This window comes from Orcinus orca, chromosome 16 (genome assembly GCF_937001465.1).
Source record: "Orcinus orca chromosome 16, mOrcOrc1.1, whole genome shotgun sequence".
Classification (NCBI taxonomy): domain Eukaryota; kingdom Metazoa; phylum Chordata; class Mammalia; order Artiodactyla; family Delphinidae; genus Orcinus; species Orcinus orca.
The window spans coordinates 23,793,876-23,820,332 of record NC_064574.1 but is presented as its reverse complement, the minus strand read 5'-3'; the positions used below and the strand labels follow the sequence as shown (position 1 = coordinate 23,820,332).

The 26,457-nt window shown below is 53.2% G+C and overlaps 1 protein-coding gene across 24 annotated transcripts in view; it reads left to right on the top strand.

The window, feature by feature from the left end:
- Nucleotides 1-26,457, top strand: part of EPB41L1 (erythrocyte membrane protein band 4.1 like 1) — a 127,281-nt gene that overhangs the window by 84,338 nt on the left and 16,486 nt on the right. For 8 of the 24 annotated variants that reach the window (XM_049699322.1, XM_049699321.1, XM_033433644.2 and 5 more), the window contains 14 exons: nucleotides 102-320; nucleotides 2,655-2,742; nucleotides 3,281-3,433; nucleotides 4,705-4,802; nucleotides 5,071-5,246; nucleotides 7,875-8,023; nucleotides 8,859-8,894; nucleotides 11,272-11,454; nucleotides 14,040-14,144; nucleotides 18,110-20,095; nucleotides 20,602-20,709; nucleotides 21,756-22,166; nucleotides 23,924-24,028; nucleotides 26,087-26,170. In XM_049699322.1, coding sequence (XP_049555279.1) covers nucleotides 102-320; nucleotides 2,655-2,742; nucleotides 3,281-3,433; nucleotides 4,705-4,802; nucleotides 5,071-5,246; nucleotides 7,875-8,023; nucleotides 8,859-8,894; nucleotides 11,272-11,454; nucleotides 14,040-14,144; nucleotides 18,110-20,095; nucleotides 20,602-20,709; nucleotides 21,756-22,166; nucleotides 23,924-24,028; nucleotides 26,087-26,170 — 3,901 coding nt within the window. The remainder of the gene's footprint in view (nucleotides 1-101; nucleotides 321-2,654; nucleotides 2,743-3,280; nucleotides 3,434-4,704; nucleotides 4,803-5,070; nucleotides 5,247-7,874; nucleotides 8,024-8,858; nucleotides 8,895-11,271; nucleotides 11,455-14,039; nucleotides 14,145-18,109; nucleotides 20,096-20,601; nucleotides 20,710-21,755; nucleotides 22,167-23,923; nucleotides 24,029-26,086; nucleotides 26,171-26,457) is intronic. The other 16 variants (XM_049699327.1, XM_033433642.2, XM_033433645.2 and 13 more) reach the window with 15 other exon arrangements.

The window sequence follows — 26,457 nt, the reverse complement described above, 5'->3', positions numbered from 1 at the left end:
CATTGATCAGTTGGTGCTGATGGATCGGTGGGCAGCTGTGCTTGGGGGAATCTAGGGAGGGAGTGGCCCCCGTGCCCATGCCAGCTCTCCCCTATGTCCAGATACTACCTGTGCCTGCAGCTGCGGGCAGACATCATCACAGGCCGCCTGCCCTGCTCCTTCGTCACGCATGCCCTGCTGGGCTCCTATGCCGTGCAGGCTGAGCTGGGTGACTATGATGCTGAGGAACACGTGGGCAACTATGTCAGCGAGCTCCGCTTCGCCCCTAACCAGACCCGGGAGCTGGAAGAAAGGATCATGGAGTTGCACAAGACGTACAGGTGAGAGGGCCTCCGCCCAGCCCTCCCCTTGCTCCTTGCCCTGTTGGCCAGAACCTTCCTGGCTAGGCCACCAGATCGTATGCTGTAAGTACCCCACCTGGCTCTGCCGTTGACGTGAGGTGTGTCTGAGAGCACATCATCTCATCAGATGGGAATGATGGTAACTTGCTATGTGACCTTAAATGACTGCTTGGAACTTCAGGTTCTTAAGCTCTTGTACTGGTATGGTAATTCCCTGTCCTTGGCCTCTGAGAATCGGTCTCTTTAACTGCCAATTGGAGATGATAATAATGATTGTGTGTCCCTGGGTAAGTGTCCTGATGTCTCCGGGCATAAAGTTCAAAAGTTTACATTCTAAAGCCAGACCGTCTGGTTCACCTTTTGGCTTTGTCTGTTTCTAACCGGAGGATCTCGGGCTGGTCATTTCACTTGCCTGTGCTTTAGTTTCCTCATTTGTTATTGGGGGCGCTAATAAAACCTATGCTGTAGGGTCCTGGAGGGGCTAAATGGTGCATATTAGAGACACACTGCATGGTGGCTATTACTGTTGCTCTGTGATTTGAGGGGTTGGGTAGTTGATTGTGCAGTGGGAAGCAGCTTGTGCCAGGAGTTAGAAGATAGTTAACTGGTTGTGTGATTATGGGCTGGGTGTTTAACCCATCAGCCCCATTTGTTACTTGTATAAGGACTAATAAGGACTTAGATTATCAGTGTTTCTCAACTACTGGTATTCGGGGCAGGAGAATTCACTGTGCAGGATGTGTGGCATCCCTGGGCCCCAGGCATTAAATGCCCATAACACCCCCTCAGTCATTGTAACAACCAAAATGCATCCCCCGTTTCCAAATCCCTGCCGTGAGGGTGATACCCGCGCCCTGGGGGGACCCTTGGAACTAAATGATCCTTTTAAGCTGGAAGTACTTTGGACTCTAAGTCCAGGCTTGTCCGGGGAACCCAATGTGATAAATGACGTGGAAGTGCGTTGTAAACTGTAAAGTGCTATGCATGTGGGAGGGGGTATGGTGATATTATCACATTGCTAATAAGGATGGAGGGAATGAGGAGGGTTGCGTCCTGGGGAGAGAGGCCATCTGGAGAGAGGCCCAGGTCCAGAGGTGGAGGGATCATGGACGTAGGGAAGAAAGCCTGCTGGGGTGTGATGGGACACGAGGTCTGGGTGGCAAATGTGTCTCTCAGAGACTTGCACACCAACTCTGATTGGCTAGTAACGGCTGCTGTTGTATTGTGTTGAGCAGGATACTGAAACCGTGCAGCCGGTTAGCAGTGTCTGCCTGGGTTCTTTGTCATCCCTGTTGTAGGCAGCAAGGTGTGTTAGGGATTCGCAAGAGTCCTAATAATTCAGAGGGGGAAGTTCAGATCAATATGGGCTGGAGAAATCCTAACGGCCATCCCTTCAGCTGTAACAGCTCTTTTGACATAAAGCAGATGGACTTCCAGTGTCCAGGTATTCTGCACAAAAGCTCCCCGAGGTAGACAGAGCACAGGAAACTGAGGCTATGAGACAGATGTAAACGAAGTGGCTGGGAACGTGACCCATGGAGCCACATTGTCTGCATTCAAATCCTGACTTTGCTACTTAATAGCTGTGTGCCCTTAGGCAAGTTATTCAACCTCTCTGTGCCGTAGTTTCCTCATCTATAAAGTGGGAATAGCTATATCTACCTTATAGTCCTGTTATGAGGATTCAAATGAATTAATACATGTAAAGTGCTTGGAACAGTAACCGGCATGTAGTACTCAATACATGTTACTCAGTAAACGCTGTGAGAGTGTAGAGTTTCCTGGCAGCCAAAGCCAAGAAGGAACTTGATGAATTACGTAACTCTTCTTTTCAGAAAGGAGAGAGATTCCTCCTTTCCTCAAGGGCGATTAAGTGGTTTCTGATACAAAGTTCTGCGAAAAGTAGCCTTTATGGGTAATAAGTTAGGAGCCCCGGGTGATAACGATAAGCAGTGTCATCCACAGTGGTTTCACTGTCGTGAAGAAACAGAATTTATGGCCCCCATTTAATCCAGTGGCAGAATGAGGCAAAAATCTGGACTCCCGGCTGAGGCCTTGAACGCTTCCTGGAGAAAATAAGGCTGGACCTGAGCTTTGGCAGGAGATGAGAGTTCAGTGGACTGAAGCGGGGGCTAGGGGTGCACTGTCCGGCACTGAGAGCAGAGGTGAGGGACCGGGGAGGCCCAGCCACACTCCTGCTCCAGAATGCTTGCCTTCCTGGAATCACAGGTTCTGCTCACGGTCATCTTCGGCTGGCAGGACTCAGGCCTTGGTCCTTCCACCGGCCACCAGCGATCACTTTCTTTCCCTTAGGGGCATGACCCCAGGAGAAGCAGAAATCCACTTCCTAGAGAACGCCAAGAAGCTTTCTATGTACGGAGTAGACCTGCACCATGCCAAGGTATTGCTGGGTGCCAGGGTTCCCCTAGGTTCTGGGGCATGCTTCTGAGGAACTACCAGGGTCTTCTGGAGGGCTTGGTGTGCCAGACTCTGTGCTACCTCCAACCTGAAGCCTTTTCTCTTCTCATTTCTCATAACTTGACCTTCCATAACCCTTTATTTCCCCATGATCCTTATTAATTTCTCCTTGTATTATATTTATTTATGAATCTGTCTGTGCCACCGCTAGATTGAGAGCTTCATGAGGGAAAGACATAGGCCTTAACTTATTTCTGTATCCTGAGCATATAGCATATGACCTAGTATGCATAGGTACCCCTGACTGTTTGCTGGGTGAATGAATGATTGAGTGATTGATAGAGAAAATGATTGGACAAGTGAGTGGGTGAATAAAGGACAAAATGAATGAACAAATGGCTCTGTGAGGGATTAGTCAGTGGGGCTCCAGCATGGAAGCTCAAACCCTGCTCCTGAGGGCTCATTACAAGCAGAGCCCAGAATGGGGTTTCGGGGTCATTCCATGGTCCCTTCTCACACAGGACTCCGAGGGCATCGACATCATGTTAGGAGTCTGTGCCAACGGCCTGCTCATCTACCGGGACCGGCTGAGGATCAACCGCTTTGCCTGGCCCAAGATTCTCAAGATCTCCTACAAGAGGAGTAACTTCTACATCAAGATTCGGCCTGGGGAGGTGAGCCTGCCTTGGAACTCCCTTCTTCACCAGGATCAGCTAAAACGGAGGGGACCCCGGCAGCTGGGCCTGGGTTTCTTCCTACCCAGGATACATGGATGGAGGTGCTGGGTGCTGGGTGGGGAGACAGTCCTCTTTTGCTGGGGCTCTCTACATAGACTTTGCACTTTAGGTATGTGCCTGCACACACACACACACACACACACACACGGGAGTATACGCATAAAGAAAACCACATATATTCAGGTTATACAGATCAGGGAATGTTATGTCCATGTCCCTGATTTGCTTATATGTGGTACTCATACGAAGATACACACAGACACACGACTACACACACATGCAAACGTGAACATGCCCACCCTCGACATCCCGCCCATCACAAAGTCCGCTTGGTTCTACCTCTAGAATAAATGCGAGCCCGTCTGCTTCTGTCCCTCTGTCCACTGCACCAGCCGCCGTCTCTCCCCTCCATCCCTACACTGTCCTTCTCACTGGTCCCCCGGCCTCCACTGCCACTCCAGGCCATTTTCCTCATAGCTGCTGGAGAGAGCTTAAAAGTCCCTTGCATCAGTTCATGTCAAACCCACCCCACTCCCACTCCTCACTTGAACCTTCTGAGAGCTCTCCTTAGCTCTTGGACTCAAGTCCTAACTCTCTCTGGCCACCTGCCTCTCCCACGTGCCTCTGCCCCGCTGCCCCACGCCCACGCCCACGGGCACTCCAGCCCCTTCACCCTTCTCTGAGATCCTTGAATAAGCAAACTCTTTCCTGCCCGAGCCCTTTGCATTTGTTGTTCCCTCCACCTGAAATCCTCTGCCCCACCTTCTCACATAGCTTTGGTTCCTTTCCCATCCTCCAGTTCTCTGCTCAGAGATCCCCTGTGTAGAGGGCGTTCCCTGATCACCCTTTCTAAAGTAGCGCACCTGCCCAGGCATTCCCTGTCACATCACGCATCTCTATCCATTCCTTTGTGCCCTTATCAGTATCTGAGATGAGCTTATTTACCCATTTATCATCTCCGCCCCCCCCCCCCCCCCCCCCCCCCCCCCGGCCAAGAATCTTCTGTCTTGGTCACCCTGGTGTCTCTGTTGCTTAGCTCTGGATCTGTCACAGAGTAAGGGCTTAATCCAGGTGATTGATTAAATGAATGAATAAATGAACAAACAGGCCAGAGTCATACAGGCCTGAGAAAGAGGTTCAGAAAGGATGGACTGGTGGTGAGAGTGGGCCCAGGCCTTGCTTCTGACCCACCCTCCCTGGTTTTGCAGTATGAGCAGTTTGAGAGCACGATTGGCTTTAAGCTCCCAAATCACCGGTCGGCCAAGAGACTGTGGAAGGTCTGCATTGAGCACCATACGTTCTTCCGGTGAGCCTGCCCCTGGGGTGTGGTAACAGGGGCTGAGGCCGAGGCTGTGAGTGGATGTGGGTAACGGCTGTGTTTTGTCAGTAGGAGGAGTTAGTAGGGACTCTAGGAAAGCCCTCCTCCTCCTCTTTCCCCAAGTCTCTCACCTTCTGGACCACTTAGAGTTGTCGTAGGTGGTGGGACAGCGGGACGGAAGGCCAGCTGTAGTCCAGCCTTGGGCCTGGCGTTGCACATCTGATCCTCTCTCCTTGCCTCCATCCCTCCCCTGCAGGCTGGTGTCCCCTGAGCCCCCACCCAAGGGCTTCCTGGTGATGGGCTCCAAATTTCGGTATAGTGGGAGGACCCAGGCACAGACCCGCCAGGCCAGCGCCCTCATCGACCGGCCCGCGCCCTTCTTTGAGCGTTCCTCCAGCAAACGGTACACCATGTCCCGCAGCCTTGACGGAGGTATGTCCCATGCTGGAGGTGGCGGGGAGAGTGGCGTGTAGAGGGGGATGGGAGCATGCCGGGTCCTGTAGAATGAGCAGTGGAGGCAGTAAACACATGACAGTTGATTTGCACCAGGCATGGTGGCCCCAGAGCACTGCTGCATCTGGGGACTCTCCGTGGGTTAGTCTAGCCTACGGTACCACTTCTGCTGGAATGTGACACTGACACTCTGGGCTTCTCACAACTTCCCTGAGTTGCGGCCTTTTGGGGTCCCAGGTTCAGCCATATGGTTTTCTGGGCCCCCTTCCCGAGAAGCTTAGCAGTTCACAGCCTGTCACCATTCTGGAATGGTATATTGTAACTGCAGTGTGGAGCTGGTGATGCCTTACTGGAGGCGAAGGAGTTGTTCCCAATCATTTTTTTGGTTCCACTGGGCTCTGGGCTGATTGACATCTAACTGCATGTTAGTCTCCACTGCCCCCGTGTCTCTTGAGTTGATAGGTGCCCTGACTATTAATGAGAATTGGCCATACATTGCCCTGTATCAAGCAGACCAGGGCTTCTCAAAATGTGGCATCAGAACCAGCTGTGAGCTTGTAAACATGAGAAGTCCCAGGCCTTTACCTAATCCTACTAACTCGGCACCCTTTAGGGCCCAGAACTCTCCCAGGATATGCTCACAAGTTTATAGGAGGGGGTCAGAGGCCACATGGGGCATTGGGAGTTAGGCAGAGTTAGGGCTCAGCCTTGATACTCACCAGTTGCTCCACGGATGCAGGAGGTGGTGCATAAATATTTGAATGAAAGCATGGGAGACCTTGAGCAGCTTAACTCCCCTGGGCCTATTTCTTCTTCTGCAAAATGAATAATACCTACTTCATTGTGTTATAGGGAGAACTGAACAAGTAATACCTCTACCACACCCAAAACAGTTCATGGCACATAGTAGGACCTTAATAAATTGTAGGACCACTAATAAATTATTATTGCTCTTAGGTTTGTAGGGGGTAGCTTGAAGGTAGGAGATGGGGACTTTGGTGGGGGACCAGCAGATGCTCCCGGAACATATTGGGGCTGGCCTCCAGGCAAGGCAACAAATATTTTCTTAGTGTTAGATGTGTGCCAGGCCTTGTGTTAGGTCCTGGGTACGGTTTTTAGTATAAGTATGGCCCTCTCCTTTGAGGAGCTCACAGAATAGTAGGTTTGTCAGCGTTCAACATGATTCAGCTGGTGGGAGAAGTGTGTACAGAATACAGAGCAGCCCTGTGGAGACAGGGTTGGGCTAGGGTCTTGAAGGATGCTTAGGAGTTTGCCAGGGGATCAGGAGAGTCTGATATGTTTCCAGTAGTATGGAGGTGAGTCCCGCCCCAGGACTCCCTGGCCGTGTTCGGAGGACATGCAGTTTTGCAAGGGTCCATTTGGGGCTCAGGAAGCTCCCTATTCTCCTTGAGTAGGTACAGTGCTGAGAGCTGAGGTTTAAGCAAAGGGCAAAGAGGGCTGTGCTGTCCTTCTGTCCTCCCCTGCAGCTCCCATTACCATGCTGGGGGCTGAATGAAACCCAGATTGTTCAGGGCAGCAAAGGTTGGCCCAGAACTGGTGAAGTTCATTATCTAGGAAGCCCGGACTCTAAGCCAGGAGGCCTGGGTCCCTGTCCTGATTCACTGAAAGGTTACCAGTGAGACCTTTCTCCTTTCAAGGTCTCAATTTATCCTCTGTAAAGTGGGGATAGTAATTCCCATCCTAGCCATCAACACAGAGTATTATGTGGATCTAATGAAATAATGTGCATAAATGGGCAGTTTGTCAAGCGATATATATGAATAAAAGGGATAATTATTCTTTAAAAAAAATCTGTGCCCATCCTGAGGATAATCTGTGCTCTGATGATTTTAATGCAGTATTTTCCAGCCATTTTTTCCACTGAGACACAAGCCCTGGGCATAGTCTGGGTTTTGCCCAGTGTCTGATATAAAGTCTATAATTCCATCCCTTTCTTTCCTGTTCAGAAAAGGACTTTGGAATGCCAGTGAGTGAGAAAGATGTTAGTGCAGGGATCCCCTTGATTTCTCCCTAATTTAAAAAGAAGGTAAATCATGTGCAAACCTCAGGACTTTAACTTTCACTAATAAAAGCTAATCTCACAGTATCTGTGTCTTGTTAAATAACGGTCAAGTGAGTATCTGCTACGACCACCACAACAAAGACATTTGTGAGCCAACACTGATCGAATTGGCTCACTCTGAGCCAGCCGCTTCTCTGAGACACATTAGCTTCTCTGTTCCTCCTCCCAGTTGTCTGAATTAGGTACTGTTTGTAGATGAGGAAACTGAGGCCCAGAGAGGTTGTATAACTTACCCAAGATCACACAGCCAAGAAGAGATGGATTTGAGATTTGAACCCAGGCTCGAGTGCTGTAGAAATCAGGGGAGGGCCTGGCGCTGGAGGTAGCTCTGGCTCTCACCCCCTGAGTGACCTGGGGAAGGCCACGCCACTCCTCTGGGCACTGGCTCCTTATCCCCAGCGTGTTGAGGCTGTGGTGGTATCTGCTCTACACCAGTCATGGTTGGGCGGGCGGTGGGTTGGCTCCTGTTCCCTGTGCCTGGGAGGTGACTCACATGGCCGCCCGGCCGTCTCTGCCCACTTCAGCAGAGTTCTCTCGCCCAGCCTCGGTCAGTGAGAACCACGACGCAGGACCTGACAGTGACAAGCGGGAGGAGGATGGCGAGTCTGGGGGGCGGCGGTCAGAGGCTAAGGAGGGAGAGGTCAGGACCCCCACCAAGATCAAGGAGTTAAAGGTACGAGCCCCGCTTTCTCGTACCCTCTGACCTGGGCGTCAGGAGGCTGATCCTGGGTCTAGGCTCAGCCTTGACCCTCAGGTGCCCTCAGCGGTGGCCGGGCACCCTTGCTGTGCGGCGCACCATGGACAGGGCCTTGCTCTTGGGCCGTGCTCAATACCTGGAATCCGCGGGTGGGGGTGGGGCACGCTGCCCACCCTGTACCCTTCCTGGTGGACTCTGGCCTCCTCTTGCTCACTTCTAATTTGCCCTTTTGCCTGTGATCTGGATCTGCACAGCCCCCTCTCACCCATGATAGGATGTCCCTGCAGGCCACAAGGGTGAGGTTCAAGTTCCTGCCGCCCGCCCCCATTTCCCACCAACCTGTGCGCACGTTCACGCAGGCCCGCGTGGCCTGAGACTCGCAGGTGTTCACTCACAGACGTGTACCCCCTCGCCCATAGGGTTATGCCCCCAGACGTGCAGACAACGTGCGCACGCACATGGGCATGTGCACACACGGGTGTGCTGGGTTTCCATCATGCACCCCCACCTTGGGAGCACAAGCCCCTGAACACACACTGACAGCAAGAAGCATGACTCTCCAGAACCCCACGTCCCATCTGCCGAGTGTGATGGGCCGCTTTGCCTCCAGGCCTCCCGCCCCCTTCTTCGCCTTCCTGGGCTCCCTGCTTCACGCCCCGTACCTTCTGACGACCTCACTGCCCTGCTGGTGGCCCACCCAGCTTCCCAGAGTGCTCTGGGCTACCTGCTGGACCAGGCCAGTCGCGGTATCTCTAATCCATTTGCTCTACTGACCCTGCTGGTTCCTTTTCCTCCTCCCACGTCCCGCTAGCCGGAGCAGGAAACCACGCCGAGGCACAAGCAGGAGGTACTGCATGGGGCCTGTCCCCACCCACCCAGCCATTCACCCACCCCAGCTCATTTGTCATCACCCCACCATCCATCCCAGGCTCACATCCCAGCACCACCTCAACTTAAGCTTCTCCTCCGCTCCCGGCCATCCTCCTCCCTCACCCAACCCCACCCTCCATCACCCCCTCCCCAACTTAAGCTCATCGAGAGACTCCAGCCCCCCCCAACCAACCACCCATGTTTTCCTCCCTCCCCACCTCTCCCTCCTTTTCCCAGCTTCATGCTCTGCCTCTCCAGACCACGCCGTGCTTGCTTCCCACCCACTGACCATCCCCCACTGTGTCCCCCCGTTCTTCCAGGCCATTCTGTGCTTTCACTGAGCTCATCTCCACCCCATCCCCCACCCCCCCACTCCCACCCCAAAGCCTTCTTTTGACTCTTCTCTTCCCTGTACCACTGTCTTGTCATGTCTCCGCATCTGTGTCCCCTGTGTCCCCCCCCACCAAGCTTCTTTTTGTATCTATGGGCAACCAGATGTGGGAGTGGGGGGGTGTGGGGAGGGAGGGGCCTCAGAGCACATCTGTCTTCTCAGCCCCAGGTGCACCTCCCGCGGGCGGGGCCCCTGCTGCTCCAGCTCTGCCAGGAAAGCCTCCTCCTCCCGTTTGCTGCTTCTCTCAACACCCTCATCCTGTGCTAACCACTTCTCCTTCCCTTTCACATAGTGTCCAACTCTTCCTTTGATACTTAACTGCAGGAGAAGTGGGTCTGTTCTTGGGCTGCTGAGGGAAAGGCCAGAGGCTGGGGCGTCAGAAAGGCCTGGCTCTTGGGTTTCAGCCGCAGTTCTGCCACTGACTCTTTGAGGGTCTTGGTAAAGTCCCCTCAGGCCCCAGTCCCCCATCTGCACAGCAAGGCATTTGGACTAGGTTTCCCCCAGGCCCTTATCCTTCAAGGATCCACTGCTCCCTTCAGCCTTGGGGAACACCACATGCTCACAGGACCAGTGTGGCAGGTTCAAGATGGAAGGTCCCCAGCTACGTCTTAGGTCTGTGGCGGCCCAAACCCACCCACCTGTGCACCCTCTATCGGGTTTGATTTCTCAGACAGACGTTGTCCTGAGACAGCTGCTCAGGAAGGGATGCAGGAGGTACAGACAGATGACTAGAGGGAAAGCAGAGCCTCAGTGGCATCGGTTTCCTTCCTTAGTTAACTTAGGAGTCAATCATAGTGGATCCTCGGATGCCAGAGATAAGCCCTGGGGAACTCTAGCCTTGTCCAAGGGCAAGCCTGCCTTCCAAGTAGTTGTTCCAGAATCACTGATCTGACTTTATAATGAGCTGAGGTTGTCTATTTCTTGTCCTGAGTCCTCAAACAGCTTTGCAGATAAGGGTCCTTGGGCTGCCAGCGCACCTGCCCTGCCTCCAGAAGTAGGCAGACTACTGCTGGTTCCTGTGCAAAGGCTGGTCCTCACTTGACCTAAGGGCAAGGGTACCTCTGTACCGCCCAGAGCTCCGACTTGGCAATTTAATAGCGACACTTCTATGACTCCAGCTGTACCTGGCTCGGTTCTCGTGTCCAGCCTTGGGACTTACCTCCCTTCTTCCTGGTCTCTAATTCTAATCTTCCTGAACACCCCACAGAGCCCTAGTTTCTCTGTCTGGCTGTATCTCACCCTGTCTGCCCTTGAGGAGTTGGTACCCACAAGGAATCTGGAAGATCCTGGGTGGTTGGGGAAGGTAGTGGCTCACGGCAGAGAACGCTAAACATCATCTCTTCCTGGGCCCTGGTGTGGAAGCAGGGCACATTTCTCTGGATGTCCTTGGATTTAGAAGGGCCCTACGGGGCCTGAGCAGTGGCACACGTTGGGCTAGGAGGGGCCTAGACCAAGGATCCTGCTAAGCACAGTGGTCCAAGTCGTGGCCAGAGGTAGGCACCAGGATCCAGGAGGCCAAGCGGTGGGCCAGAGCAGCCCAGTGAACCGGACTGGTGATTCTCACTGTGCTTTGGTTGTAACCAGAGGGAAGTCACCTCTGCGCCTTGTGAAACTAAAGGGAACTTACCCAGACCTGTGGGATTTGGGTTGACTTAGGTGTTCCAAGACCAGGAGCCAGGCAGGGGAGAAGAAAAGATGGTACTTGGCCAGAAGTCTCCTCTTCTTAACCTCAAGTGCTTTTTGCTCTTCTCTTTAATCTTGAGTGGTTTGTGTACCTGTTGGGGCTAGTCATCCCTGCCCTGCTTGGCTTATGGGACGCTGTGAGGGTGAGACAGGGCTGTGGATGGGAATCACCTTGCTGATGTAGGGCGGTGATGGGGACCATTACCATTTTCACCACACCTTGCATCCTCTTCTTGGAGCTGTTCCTCTGATCCCTGACTGTCCTCTCTGTACACCCCAGTTCTTAGACAAGCCAGAGGATGTCTTGCTGAAGCACCAGGCCAGCATCAACGAGCTCAAGAGGACCTTGAAGGAACCCAACAGCAAACTGATCCACCGGGACCGAGACTGGGAGCGGGAACGCAGGCTACCCTCCTCTCCCGCCTCCCCCTCCCCCAAGGGCACCCCTGAGAAGGTCAACGAGGTAGGTCTCACCCGAACCCCTCACCTGGGGCCTTGGGTAAAGACGGTGGGGAAGGTTGCTATGTACTGACTTACCCTCCCCCTCCACGCCCCGTTGCTGCGTAAGGTGGTGATGGAGATAGGGCAGCCCGTTAAGCTGAGGAAGACAAATTCACTCACTCTTGGAACCCTGGGCCCCAGGGACCACCTTGAAAAACTCAGAAGACTCACCGTAGCATGGCGTATTTCCCTTCCATCAGCCAGAGTGTGATGGGGAAAGGGTGCTGGTTAGAAATGCAGGTTCTGGGGCCCCAACTCGGACCTAGTGAATCAGAGTATTTGGAGGTAGAGCCCTGGAATCAGTATTTTAAACAAGTGCCCCAGGTGGTTCTCACACACACAAAATTTTAAGAATCCTGGTAGTTCTGTCCAGTAACCAGACCCTTTTGTGCCTATTGTGAAAACACAGATGGTGGGAGGGTTCCTTCCTAGGAAGATCCTCAGAGCCCACCAGAAGGGAACAGATCCTCTAGGAAAGTCAGAGCTGTTCCTGGTGCTCCAGGAAAAGATCCCACATGACCTGTCTTTCAGAGTAGAAAGCATGGGGTGTTTTCTCATTGAAAAAGAGAAAGATAGGATCTTGAGAATTCCTGTATTTATAATCCCAAGCTGGTATTTTTAGCACTGCTAAATCTTGGCACTCTTTACCCCCGTTTTTTGTTTGTTTGTTTGTTTTGTTTGTTTGTTTTTTGCGGTACGTGGGCCTCTCACTGTTGTGGCCTCACCCGTTGCGGAGCAACAGGCTCCGGATGCGCAGGCTCAGCGGCCATGGCTCACGGGCCCAGCCGCTCCGCGGCATGTGGGATCCTCCCGGACCGGGGCACGAACCCGTGTCCCCTGCGTCGGCAGGCGGACTCTCAACCACTGCGCCACCAGGGAAGCCCAGCCCCCGTTTATATTAGGTGTTTTCTCTCCAGTGCTGCTGCTTCCTGGTCCTAAACCCTTCTGAGGTCTAGCCTTACAGTGCCTGGGTTTGAATTCCGGCCCTGCTGCCTGCTAGCTGGATGACTCTGGGCTTGTTACTTAACCCCTCTGAGCCTCCGTTAGATAGAGATAATAAAAGCACCTAGTTCCCAGGACTGTTGTGAGCATCCAATGAGATAAAACATGGAGGGGGCAGCAGAAGACCTAGATGCTCAATGTGAGTTACTTATTGTTTCATTTGGAGAGCCTTGAACTCTCCCACAGAAGGTTCATTTCAAATCAGAATCCTTTTTAAAGTTGGGAAGGACCCTCGGAACCCAGTTGGCTCAAGGTCCTCATTTTACACATGGGCACGGAAGCTCAGGAAGGGGAAGGACTTGATCAGTGTCATAGCTGATAGAAGACGGGCCAGAACCTAATGTTCTTATGTCCCAGGCCACTGTATTTGCTATTAAATCACAGCTGCCTGGGAACAAGACCAAATCATATGAAGCTCAGGAGACAGTCAATTGTGCCTGTGCTGCCCTTTAGAGCTTTGAAAACTGATGATGCAGCTGTGATCTAATAAGTGAACCTTTGATTGAATCAGCACTCCCGTGGCCTCATCATGCCGGGTACCAGGGCCTTATCTAGCGAGGCTGCTGTGGTAGCTCCTTGGCCGGTGATTCACGACGTCAGGGATGCCATGGGGGCCTCTATGGCTGGTGCCATGGAAGGAGGGCAAATCTCTTCACCCACTGAGGGCTTCTGTGGTCACCGCTGGCACAGTCAAGACACTGAAGACCCTGGATGGGGCCATGGGGCTGGTCTAGTGATCCAGTTACACACGCCCCTCCTCCTGCCCTGAGAGACGCTTGACTAGATTGGCCTCTAGTCAGTCCTGAAGTCGGTGAGGTGGGTGTAGAGGCTTCCAAAGGGGTCAGACTCCAGCAGAGAAAGGAAGGCTGGGCCCTGGAGGGCTGGACTCCGGGGAGCTGAGATGCTCTGAGCAGCCTGGCATGGGGGTGCCCCACCTGCTGGTGATAGCTGGAACTGCCAGAAGAACTGCGTCTCATTAAAAGGTGGAGTCTGTTCCACCTCCCATCCCCCCTACTGCCTCCCCGCAAGAAGTGTAGTCCATTGCTGGAGAGAAGTCTGGTCCAGGAGCTCACCTTGGAGCGATGGACCTTTTAACTGGCTTACAGGTCCCACTGGCATTTAGAGGCTCTTGAAAATTTGGGAGATGAGAGGAGCTGTCGCCAAGGACTGGACTGGGTCCTTGGGTGAGTGACGTCACTTCTTGGAAGCCTCACTGCCTTGTCAGTCCATCTAAAAGGGGACCAAAATTGCCACTCCACAGTGCTGTGGGGAAGGTCGAGTGAAATAATGGATATAAAATCACTTTATAAACTGGAAAGTGCTGGACAGTCCTGGGGCCACTGCTGATGGTAACTGGAATCCCTTATTCAAATATGGGCTCTCATGGCGTGGCTCCTTCCTGACCTAAGGATGCGGGATTTACAAAGCTGGGCTATTCACGGACTCTGTGTGTGTGTCTCTCTCCTGCTTTCTGTCCCTCCCTCTCTGTCTCTCCTTCCCTTCCTCCCTCTTCCCCTCTCCTCCGGCCCTGGGCCTCCCCTGCAGTCCCAGAGGACCCAGGACACCTCTCAGCAGGACTTGGCACCTGAGCCTGGGACGGCCACAGGCTTGGAAGTGTTCACTCAGAAAAGCCTCGCAGCATCTCCTGAGGTTACTGTCGTCACCTCCCCACCCACCCAGAACCACCCTAATAATCTTAAGAAAACCCTTTCTCTGGGCTGAGGGGGTGGGCCAGACTCTGCCCTGCAGGTGGGAGCAGTGGGTAGCTCATGTTGGCCCCATGCTGTGACAAGTGAGCGTCCCCTGTCCCAGGGGTCCATAATGGGCCAGCCCGTCCCTCATCCATGGTTTCTCAGGAAGGATAGGACTGAAACCATTCAAGGAAGACGGAATGGTCTGAGTCGCCTCTGGCTTAAAAAGGGCAGGTAGAAATGACCTCTCAGGTCCCGCTGAGGCAGGTGACCTGGAGGCAGGTTCTGACTGCTAAGCTTGGGATCAGGGATCATGGCACCTAAATAACTCTGCTCTGAGGTCTTGTCTCTGTTCAGAAGCCTGAGTAAGGTCTAGCAGTGACTAATTAGCCCCTCCATCCCCTGCTTCCATTCTCTAAACTCCCCTTGGAGTTTGGGTCTGTCAGGGTCCCCAGGCAGGCAAAAGTGGGTGTGTTTCACCAGGGAGCATCCTTGGGGTTGTACAGATGTCGGTCCGGCAAGCATTCTAAATGAGGAGAGCATCACTTCTCTGCCCAGGATGGCAGTAGGCCGAGGGTCCTCGGAACTTCCTGTGCCCCTGCGTGGATGCCGGGTGGAATCCAGGCCCAGGAGCAGGGGGCTGCATCCTCCCTCTTTGCTGGGACTTCATAGACCGTCGGGATTGGAAGGGACCGATCGATCATCTGGTTGAAAATTCCTTCTCTCTGATAACCAACCCTGCTCTGTTGGCACAGTGTGTATGAGGGCATATACCGTTCTCCATTCCCAGAGAAAAATTTTGTAGCTGCTAGAAACGTCCTGAAACTGTAAGAGAGCCGTGAGTCAGCTGCGTAAGTGGTAAAACATAAATCACAGTTCTACTCTGAATTTTTCCTAAATGTAAAATTAAAAACAAAGCTAGGAGCACTCTTGAGAGAAGTCGGACAGGAGTCAACAGCATCCCCAGGTTAGGGAAGCAGTGGTGCCTTGGAGCACAGAGATTCGCGTAGAGCCGAGCACAGGTGCCCTAACTTGGGGGGTTGCAGGGTTGGGAGGGCAACATGCGCCCTTCACCAGCATCCCTGAAAATTGTCTGTCCAGCCTGTTCCACAAGGGGGCTCTCCCTGTTCTTAACAGCAGTCCATTTTGTCTTCTTCAGTCATGTGTTGGGAAGTTTCCGTATTGAATTATAACCTGCCCTTCCGAGTCACCTGCCTGTGGGCCTCGCTCTGCCCCCTGGCGCCTGTAGTCCCAGTCTGCATCCTCCTCCAGGAAGGCCCTTCAGAGTTCAGCGTCCCCCCTGCCCCCCAACTCCCACTTTCTTCCGCAGCTTCTCCCGTGGGTTCTAGAGGGCTCCTTGTCCTGGACCCCTTCCTCTGGGGGTCTCCTGTAAAGAGCAGGGCCCAAAATGTAACCCGGAGCTCCAGGTGGACCCTGAACAGCCCGGGGTCAGCAGAATCCTGGCTGGAGATTTTCTTCCTGTCAGCTTGTGTGGGAACAGAACTGGCCCCACTCCAGCTCCCAGCTCCCGTTTCGCGGCCAGTCTTGCTGCAGTGGCTCCAGCTGACAGCAGGGGGTGCTCTGAGCAGGCACTGAAGGTCCCCTGGCTCAGTGGAAAGAATGGCCCGGCGGCTTCCCTGACATCTTTTATCCTGTGAATTGGGTCAGAGAGCCAACACTTTCCTCTCTTTGTTCAGGCTCTTTCTCTCTTCAGGATTTTTACTTGTTAGATGCAGAGCCTCTTCTTCCCTCTGGGAGCCTCAGTTTCCCCTTCTGAAATGAGGGTAACAGGACCTGCTTCACAGGTCGCCATTTGGATTAAAGTTAATAACTTCTCCAAAGGGCTGACACTGCCTGGCACATAGTAACTAAATATAAGTACATGTTTCCCTTTTTCTTTCTGCAGAAACTTTCTGTTCTGTGCCAGCTCCCACCCCACTCAACCTAGTTTCTAAGCTTCTGGTTGCTAGAAACTAGTTTCTAGTTAGACGTGGGCAGGAATGTTCCACAAGGGGTCTCATGGACCATCTTTGGCCATCCTTGCCAGGCCGATGGTGTCAGTACAAGCTGAAATGGGAGCAGCTAAAGGCGCCTGCTTCCCAAGTAGAAGAGAAAGGAGGCTTTGTAGGCTCTCAGAACTCTTCCCTCTGGGATGGTTCCAGTGTTGTTGTCCTGAAAGCTTGACAACCTGAAGTAGAATCTCCGAAACCCACGCAGGTTTTGTCTGGCCCCCCCCCCTTCCTTTTCTCTCTCTTTCCTGTTGGCAAGATTCTCTTAATGAGGTTTGATTCCCTGACAATCATGGAGATTTTGCTAAAATGGAGCAGGGGGAGGGGTGGGGGAGGTCAGAGGGCTTATAATGCTCCCTTGAGTCTTCAGAATCCTTCAGATCTTCTGGGATCTGACAGACTCCTCACCAGGTCATAACCTGAATTGGAGCCCAAGCGCATGGGAACCTGTCCCCTGCTGCAGTCAGGAGCAGTTTTCGGCACATCTTACCGTGGAGCTTTTCACAGGACACAGGATCAGAGACCGGGTTCTAGGCCTGCCTTTGCCACTGGCTCACTCTCTGACCTTGGGCACGGTGCTTACTTCCCCCAGCCCTCAGTTTCCACATCTGTGCCGTGAGGGACTTGGGTCAGAGCAGTGGTTTCAAAGGAGGGAGGCACTTTGGGGCACTAGGGCAGCCCAGGCCTCCAACTTCCACAGGTGGGGGGCCCTGTATCTGTGTTACATATTGGATTGCCATCAAGATTTTGTGTGAAGAAGGTATTCTGTAGTTTCGAGAAGATTTAAATCCCATCGGCCTTCTCGCGTTGTTGTTGTTGTTTGCACCTCGCGGCTTGCAGGGTCTTAGGTCCCCAACCAGGGATCAAACTCGGGCCCCCGGCAGTGAAAGCACCGGGTCCTAACCACTGGACCACCAGGGAATTCCTGGCCTTCTTGCTTTTCGAACAATTCTAGAAGTCCATCCTTCCCTCCTAAGTGTTGCTTGAAAAACTCTAGGGGAGGTAGAGGGCTGTTTTGTTGATGGTTGACAGTGCTGTACTCTCAGTGCTTTGGACCAGTGATGATGCTTGGATATTTAGATCTTTTCCTTCTATGATATGTTCAGGTCAGTCCTCTTCCAGTCTTTCTGTGGATTTTGTTAGAATTCTCCAAGAACAGGCCTTGGTATTTGTTTCTTTGGGAATGAACCCCACAGAGTTCAAGCTGTTGCAGCCATTGCAGCGACTGGCACTAACCCCTAGAGCTGGTCGTTTGGTATATTTTGGTCTAATCTCTTTCCTTCCAATTAGCGCTTGCAGAAAGGTCCGATTTCAGGCTGTGGCCTGTGAAACTTAACTCAGTGCCTCCCCGACAACTCGACATTAGATCGCAGTTGGGACCCATATTCCATTGGCTGTAAGTCAGCAAGGCTCTCAGGCATTCTTTTCCTGACTCGACTGACTGTGACCTTGAAAAAGTCACTGACCTTCTCTTGGCCTCAGTTTACCCATTTGCACAAGTAGGAGATTGGACTGCAGGAAGTCTTAGGAGTTCTTTTGGCTCTAGCCTTCAAAGATTCCATGTGATGTAAGCTACTTTCCCCTCTGACACTGGCAGCCTTATTATTAAAAGAGGAAGAGTCCTGGACCATCTGTGGATTTCCATTCCCCGATGGTTAACACGGGGAGGGTATGAGACCGCATCCCATTTTACCCGGTTAGGGTGGTGGTTGAGGGCATCAGCAGATAATTTGTTGGGTGCCTTGATGGGAAGAGTAGCCTTGATGAGGCTGACCTGCCTTCCTGTCCCCAGCCAGCTGACCTTGACCAAGGGGGCAGGTGGACCTTGGTCCCTTCTTGCAGAGGGAAAAAGTGAACCCATTCTTAAGGTGCCTGATATTTCATGTTAACTCTTCTTGCTCCAATTAAAATGCAGGGTTCAGAGCATTGGGTATTTATAGAAAGAGAGTACGTTAGGCCAGAAGAACTCAGTCTCCTAAAAGTGACCGCCACACAGCAGGAAGAAAGGGAGGCAGGCCTCGCAGACATGCTTGCTGACGGCAGACTCTCCAAGGTAGACGTCCTGGTGGACAAGTTCACCTTTCAAATGGCCACAGAAGAAAAGGTGGGAGCCAAAGGAGCAAACACACAGCGACAAGGAAGAATGATCACGAGCCCTGAAGGCTTCGAGTCAGTGTGGGAGGAAAGCCCCTGGGTCAGGGAAGGCCCAGGAGGGGCTTCTCTGGCTGCAGGCCGCACGCTGGCAGGAACGCTCCCAGAGGGCTCCTGGTTCAGGGTGGACCCTGGGGAGGCAACCATCAGGAAGCAGCGGGCCTCCAGGGATCAGCTGGAGGGCCCGGCGGAGCTAAGGCAGAAGTGGGAGGAGTTCCAGGTTTGCGGAAGACCCGCCGCCCCGGCCACTGGCCCTGCAGAGGTGGATGTCCCCTCTCCAGCCTCCGACACGGGAGGACTCCGGTCGTTTCTGCTGGACCCAGCCTACACAGAAGCCAGAGCCGACTCGAGCGATGAAACCGACACTTCCTTTGCAGAGAGAAGCTTCTATTTAAACTATGGAGAGAAAGAGTCTGAAGACCAAGTCCTCCCTCCGGCCCTGGAGGAGAGAGAAGAGCACTTAGATGCCCCACCTGGCTGCGAGAGCAGGCGGAAGCTGTCGGAGGAGCTCACGGAGAGCTCAGAGCTGGACTCCTCAGGCCCATGGGGCTCTGCTGCCGCTGTCGGCAGAAACAAGCACCACTCAGCTTCCTCAGAGGGAGGGGCGGGGCCCCCCAGGAACCAAGGACCAGATGACCTGGAGGTCTTTGTCAAGCAGCTCGGAAAGGGACCTTCTCCAGGGCTGATGTTTGCTGAGTACGAAGCCCGGTGGGAGGTGGAAGGAGAGTCTACCCACCCAGCATCCTCAGTAGCTGCAGAGGAAGAGGCCCCCCAGAGTGGAGATTTGATGGGAAAGGCTGAGAAAAGTCCCCCAGGAGAATGGAACCACTCACCTCACAGAGGAGGGGGCGTGCGTCCAGACCGCCAGGCCTGTGTCCTTCCGTGGGCCATCCCTCCTAGCGATGTCAGGAAGCCAGCCAAGCCGGACAGAGGCAACTTCCTGCCCAGAGAGAGGGGACCAGTTCACACCCAAACAGGAGAACCTGTGACAGAGGACAGCAAGGCCCCAGCGTTTCTTCAGATGGAGGAGGTGGTCACCCCCCTCCCAACCTCGCCCCGTCCCTTTGCGGCTCAGACGTCTCCAGAGGAAGCTTCTTCAAGCCCAGCCCCTTATGGGTCGGGGGAGCCTGTGCAGCTCAGGGACCGCTTTGGAGAACAGTCCCCCATATTTCTCAAACATGCCCATCCTCCTAAAGAGAGCCCGGAGCCCAAGGACCGAGTAGGGCTGGCTGTGACCCCAGACGGAGGTGAGCGCAGGGCCCCTCCCATCGCCAGCAGGAAGCCCAGAGTTGTCCCTGAAGAAGCCCAGGGGTTGCGGTTCCCTTCAGGGAAGCAAAAGGAGATGACCTCTTTCCAGGCTGGGGGTCAAGAGGGCTCCCTGGAAGATATTAGCAAGACCTCTGTGGCCAACAAGATTCGGATCTTTGAGACCCACGGAGCTGAAACTCGCTGGGCGAGTCAGGGTGAAACCAGGGCCTTTGCAAACGAGTTGTCTTCGGAGGCCTCTGTGGGGCAGGTCGAGCAACAGCGGAGTAGGCGTTTAGACCTGGGATTTGCTCAGTTTCAGCTCCCAGAGGACTTTGCTGCCCCCAAAGCCACACATTCCTCCATGATGCCGCCAGCTACCAGACACTTCTGGGAGGGCATGTCTACCCCATCCCCCCGGGAAGGATGCATGGACGTCGAGCTCGTGTCCCCCGGTCCGGGCTGCGAAACTACACTGGAGGAAGCTACTGGGGGAACTGGCCACGTGAGCCCCCGCCCCCATGCTGCCCCCAGCCCGGGAGCTGACCGCATGCCGCGTAGTTCTTTAAAAGCATGTTTCTGTGGCCCCTCGTCATTACTGCCACCAGAGGCTGCTTGTCCATCCCTATGAGTTCTTTTCCCTAAACGGGCCTGAGCGTAGCCCAGGCGGAATGATGGGTTCATCTGCTTGGCCCATGTTAGCTTAGCCACACAGACCCTCGGCTTTTGGTGTGACCTGGTGCCCGGAGGGTCACACAGCGCCGGTGGAGAAAGTGGCACCGCCTCCAGCAAACTACACATTTGCTTTGCCTTGCTGCCCGCACCTGCTGGGTTCCTACCGTTTTGCTTGGCTTGTCCAACGATCTTCCTTCATCCTTTCCCTTCCCTGGTGCTCCTGCCTTGGGGAAGCTGACAGTCCAGAGGTTTCCATCCTTCACTTCCGGCTCCCTCTCGGTCCCAGTGCCAAGTTCCTTTCTGCCTCCTTAAGACTAACTGTCTTCTCTAATCCAGAACAAATCCGGAGACGCGGTCAGGCAAGAGAAGCACGTTACCAGCTTAGCAGCGAATCCCCCAGGAAAGGGGGGGCACCTGAGATTCACCAGCCCCTCAGGCCCGCAGGTCTCTGCAGCCCCTCGGTGCCCTGATGACCTGGTCATCTTCGCCTGGCCAGGGTGCATCGCTGCCTTAGATCCCCACCTGCTCTGGCAGCGCCTCTTGTGGCAGCTCAACTCTGGCTTGTCTGGAATGAGTCCTCACACCTCTCAACCTTCCGGAAGCTGGCTAAAGGGAGGCTTGTCTAGCAAGTGAATCTCTAAGTGCACCGAGTCTCTGGAGCCTGAAGCCAAGTACTTTAAAAATATTTGGTGGGGCTTAGATTGGTCTTAAAAAAGAATGTCGTAAAACAGCCAAAAATGTGTGTGGTGTTTAATCCCTGACAGGCCAGTTGAGAGGTATGTATGTCGGACAAGGGTTGCTGGTCCCCCTCCAGCACTTCCTTGGCCTGCTGTTGTCAATTACACTGATGGGAGCAGAACCTCCACTCACGGAGCTCAGGGTTGAAGTGATGTAGCGCCCAGCTCCCACGAATTACCCGGTGTTGCTCCTCCCTCTAGACGATGCTGACCCCTCCCACGGAGACTCAGTGGAATTGACAAACCGTGTTGGCTTCCTCTTTGTTCCTCAAAGCTCTTGGCTCCAGCCTCTCTGCCTCCCTGTCCTGGGTGGTCCTGAATCCCTGGGTCTCCCTCCTTGGTTTTTGCCTCCTTGATGTCCGCCTGCACGGATGGGCCTGGGGTCCGGGCTCCCATCCCTGCCTTGTGCGCAGTGCCGCTTCTGATAAGCTCCCAGATCCAAACTTTGGATGGGGCCTCCTGTCCAGGACCAACTGGCAGGATGTTTGCTTTGTACTTGCTTCTGCCGTCAGCCGGAGACCCTCGGAAAGGAGTGTCCTCGCTCTTGAGAAGTGTTCTTTTTTTTTTTTTTAACCTTATTATGGTGTCAAAGAACCTTTCCGGGGGTGTTTTTCTTTTCCTGACCTCCTCTTCCATTTGGGGCATCGAATGGCCCCGAGATTTCTTCTGTCATTCACCATCTTGATTTCTCTCTTTCTCTCTCTCTCTCCCCACATCCCACACCCCCATTCCTTTGATTTTACCTGGCCATAGAGAGCAGGGCTGAGGGAGGGCTACGAGGAGAAAGTCAAACCGCCACGGCCCAGGGCCCCAGAGAGTGACACGGGAGACGAGGACCAGGACCAGGAGAGGGACGCGGTGTTCCTGAAGGACAACCACCTGGCCATTGAGCGGAAGTGCTCCAGCATCACGGTCAGCTCCACGTCCAGCCTGGAGGCCGAGGTTGACTTCACGGTCATCGGCGACTACCACGGCAGCGCCTTCGAAGACTTCTCCCGCAGCCTGCCTGAGCTTGACCGAGACAAAAGTGACTCAGAAACCGAGGGCCTGGTGTTCTCCCGGGATCTCAACAAACGGGGCCCGAGCCAGGATGACGAGTCTGGGGGCATCGAGGACAGCCCAGACCGACGGGCCTGCTCCACCCCGGATATGCCCCAGTTCGAGGTACAGTGGAGCATCATCGGGACCCGGGCCCACCGGGCACTGCATGTTCAGAGGGCCCTGGGCCATGTGTGAGAAGACTGAGCCACCAGCCTGAAGCTCTGTTCCGTGTTGCATGACCGCCCCTCCGCAGAACAGCATGGTTCTGTGCTCGCATGTTCGGCAGCTCGGTTTACCCCTAACGTGCACTCCTGGGCGCTTTAACCCTGTGACCCCATCTCTTGCCTGAGGTCAAGTGATGACAGGCAGTCTGGTCCTACGCGACTCCTCCTCCCCCTGTCTGTGTTGCATGGCACCTGCAGAGACCGTGTGCTTGTGGACTCACGGGGGCGCCTGCCACCTGCTCTGAAAGCCAGATGGTGTTTTCTGATCGCGGCCCTGGCTCCCCTCCCCAGGGCCTGGGGTCTTGGGGTAGTGGTGGAAACTCTCAGAGAAGAGGAACCGTCATCACCTGGGGGGGACACGGGTAGACTGCGTCTGGGCGTCTCTGCTCCCTGTCCTTCTTTCAGAGGATCTTTGATCACATTTTTCCTTCGCTCTCCCACCTCTTCCAGCCCCAGCTCCCTCCCACATTCCAGGCATTGAAACAGGAGCTCGTCTACTCTGGGCTTTCACTCCATGCTATACCCTCTGGAGAAGGTGTCTCCTCCCTTTTTCTGCCTTGCAAACTTGCCACGTTCCAGGGCCAAGTTCAGATAGCACTTACCTAGCAAACGCTTTCCTGACAACCCCGGGCAGAAGTGTTGCTCCCTGCTCCGCCCCCTTGCTCTGCAATGCTTCTGCTTCCAGAGGTATCACAAGTAGTCAGGTTACTGGCTGACAGGTCTGCTTTCCTACCAGGTGGCAGCTCCACTAAGCTTGTACGTTCCAGGCACTAATGATTAACTGAATGAACGGCTAGATCTCCGAGTTACAACCATCTAGAAGAATCCCCTCTTAACCACCCTCCCAACAAGCTAACTTTCATTCATTTATTCAGCTCACATATGTTAGCACCTGCTGTGTGTATAGCCGTGAACTAGGTTCTATGGAGGACTCAGAAGAAACTAATCATTTAACATAAGACTTCTAGAGGAGGCGTGGGAAACTGGTGGCCCTGGGCCAAATCTGGCTAGCAGATGTGTTTTCTTTGACTTTGATTTAAAAATCAGGACACTGAATATAAAATCCAGGGATTTTTTTTTTATATCATTAAAAAACAAAAATCAGATGATTCGGTCACTCAGGCCAAACCTGAGTGGACCCCATGTGCTCTCCAGTTCACCCCGGTCCTCAACAAGCCCGCTTCACTCGTTGACATCTCCTGCCTGGCCCCCCCGGGCCTCCAGGCGTGACTCCTACTCTAAAGAACAGTTCAGAGAAAGCAGCTGGGAGGTGGTGGCATAACCATTGAAGTCATTCAGGACTGTGTATTATCAGGAAAAGGCTGAGTGTGTGGCACGGCACAGAGCATGTTAATTGAATGGTGAACGTTCTCTTAATGGTAGCCTGAAACCCAGCATGCAGCCACCATGAGGTGGTATGGTGGCAGGGTCATGGGCAGGCTGTCCTGGTGCTGCTGGTGGTTCTGGCTCCCCTCTTGGGCTGTTTGTCTGTGACATCATACCAGGCCTCTTTGGCCCTGGCCTTCGACCCCCTCTGGAGACTTGGTCAGCGGCAGTGGTGGGAGATAGCCTGCTGACCCCGCGCTGCAGTTGCCTGTGAGTAGGAGTCGTGCCGGGGCTTGAGATACAGAGTGTTCTTCCCTCATCTGCCTACAGCCTGTGAAAACGGAAACCATGACAGTCAGCAGCCTGGCTATCAGGAAGAAGATCGAGCCGGAGGCTGTACTGCAGACCAGAGTTGCCACTGTGGACACCACCCAGGTAACCTGTGCCTTCCTGTGCACGCTGGGCCTAGGTACTGGGCATTTAAGGGTGGGTCTCCATCATGGCCAAGCCCCTTGGCCAGCTCTTGCTACCTTGGCTCCCCCGGAGCCACCATTTTAACCCTGATGCTCTTCTGAGCTTCATTGTCCTCCCTGAGCTCCGGGTGTGGGTGGTGGGATGGGTTCTTATCCTGGGCAGACTACACCTCTTAAAGCCTCAATTTTCCCATCTGTAAAATGGGGAGGCTCACGTCTCCCTCATCCTCCTGGGAGTGTTATAAGGACTAGCGGTTAGTGGATTAGACCATGGCTTTCAGATCGCTTGAAGGAGGTGGAGAGGTTTCTTAAGATATCCCAGGGGAAGAGGAGAGAGAACCCAATTCAGCTTGGGTCAGAGCAGCTCACATTGGGTCATTTTCGTGTGTGTGCACGGGGGTTCCACATCACATTGACAAAATGAACAAACTGAAAAAAAAAAGATAAAATGTCATTTGTCTTAGCAAGATGAAACATAATCAGTCCCCTGGAGACGCTGTTGTAAACAGACACGGGTGCATTATTACAGTGCATTTCCCAAGTTCCTTTTGCGGTTTTTAAGCTTTGAAAATGGAGACTAAGGGTCTGATAGATGCCCTCTTGGTTCTTTCTGGCCAGAGGAACTGCAGTGCTGGGGACTTTTTTGCCCTGGAGACCAGTCTTTGTCTTAAGAACTAAGGAAAGATGTAAATCTACAAAATGTGGGCAACTCTGTCATTTCCAGACTTTTTTCTCTCACTTTTATAACATGCATAGAGGTTTATGAGGCTGCTAGTGCAGCTGTCGAGACTCTTGAGTTCTGACAAGCTGTGTGACCCCAGGGCAACTTACTCCCTCTCTGATCTATTTTGTTTTAGTAATGTGTGTTGGTTTTGTTTTTATACAAAGAAATACAAAGAAAACTAAAAATGGCCCCAAATTTTACAGCTCAGTAACCCCTATTGACATCAAAACAAAATAACAACAAAATATTCACAGTTATGAAATTCAAACAGAACAAAATGAATTTTTTTCTGAGTGCTCCCAGAAAAAAAAATATATGCATATACCAACATACGTTCTTATATCTCTAGGTATTTAAATTTTTTACACAAAAGAGATCATTCTCTTTTACACTTTACCTTTTTTCTTTTTTTTTTTAATAAATTTATTTATTTTATTTTTGGCTGCGTTGGGTCTATGTTGCTGCGCATGGGCTTTCTCTAGTTGCGGCGATTGGGGGCTACTCCTCGTTGCGGTAGACGGGCTTCTCATCGCAGAGGCTTCTCTTGTTGCAGAGCACAAGCTCTATGCGCACGGACTTCAGTAGTTGAGGCATGCGGTCTCAGTAGTTGTGGCTCGCGGGCTCTAGAGCCCAGGCTTAGTAGGTGTGGCACACAGGTTTAGCTGCTCCACGTCATGTGGGATCTTCCTGGACCAGGGATCGAACCCGTGTACCCTGCGTTGGCAGGCGGATTCTTAACCACTGCGCCACCAGGGAAATCCCTTTTTTTTTTTTTTAATACTTACCTTGGAGATCACTCCATGTTGGCACATGTGGCCCCACCTCACTCTCCTTGTTCCCCCTTAGGAGTGGATCCTGATTTAGCATGCCTTTATCACCTGTCAATGGACCTGTGATGGTTTTTGTCTTTTGCAGTTAATGTTGAATGCTGCAGTGAACTTTGTTGTTCAGACTTCCTGGCGAAATTTTCAAAGTTTATGCCTGAAGGGTGAATCCCTAGCAATGGGCTCACCCAGTCAAAGAATACAGGCATTGAAATTTGGATAGGATGTATCAAATTATATGGGATTATTTTCCCTTTGTGAAATAAAATGATTGGAATGAGCTGGAGGACCTGTGAGGCCCCTTTGTAGTTTGGTCTGTGTGTGGACACACCCCCTCCCCAAGTGCATGTCTGCTCACGCTGCCCGTCACTTGGTACCTGGGGATGCCACGAGCCCAGGTGGCAGACGTTGCAGGCGTATCTGGCACTCTCCCTCTCTCTCTCCCCTCTCTAACGACTCCTCCTCTGGCCAGCAGGTTGACGGGACTGCCCCAGGGGGGAAGGAGTTCATAACAACTACTCCCTCCATCACCACAGAGACCATATCAACCACCATGGTAAGTAGGACCCGAGACCTCCCTCTCTGACCAGCCCCATTGGCCCTGAAATGGCCAGATAACAAGTTAACCTCGCCAGCTATGGCAGGAAGTCCTCATCCGCCCCCACAGCATCAGGTGTGGCACACACAGTCAGACTTTTATTGTCTGACACACAGTCCAACTTTTATTGACTGGCCACAGGGCATCCAGTCAGACCTCAGCTTTGCAAATTGAATAATGTAGGAGGTGGCATCCCTGAGTCTCAGTCATCTGGACCATCTCAGCTACGGCAGGGATAAAGAGAG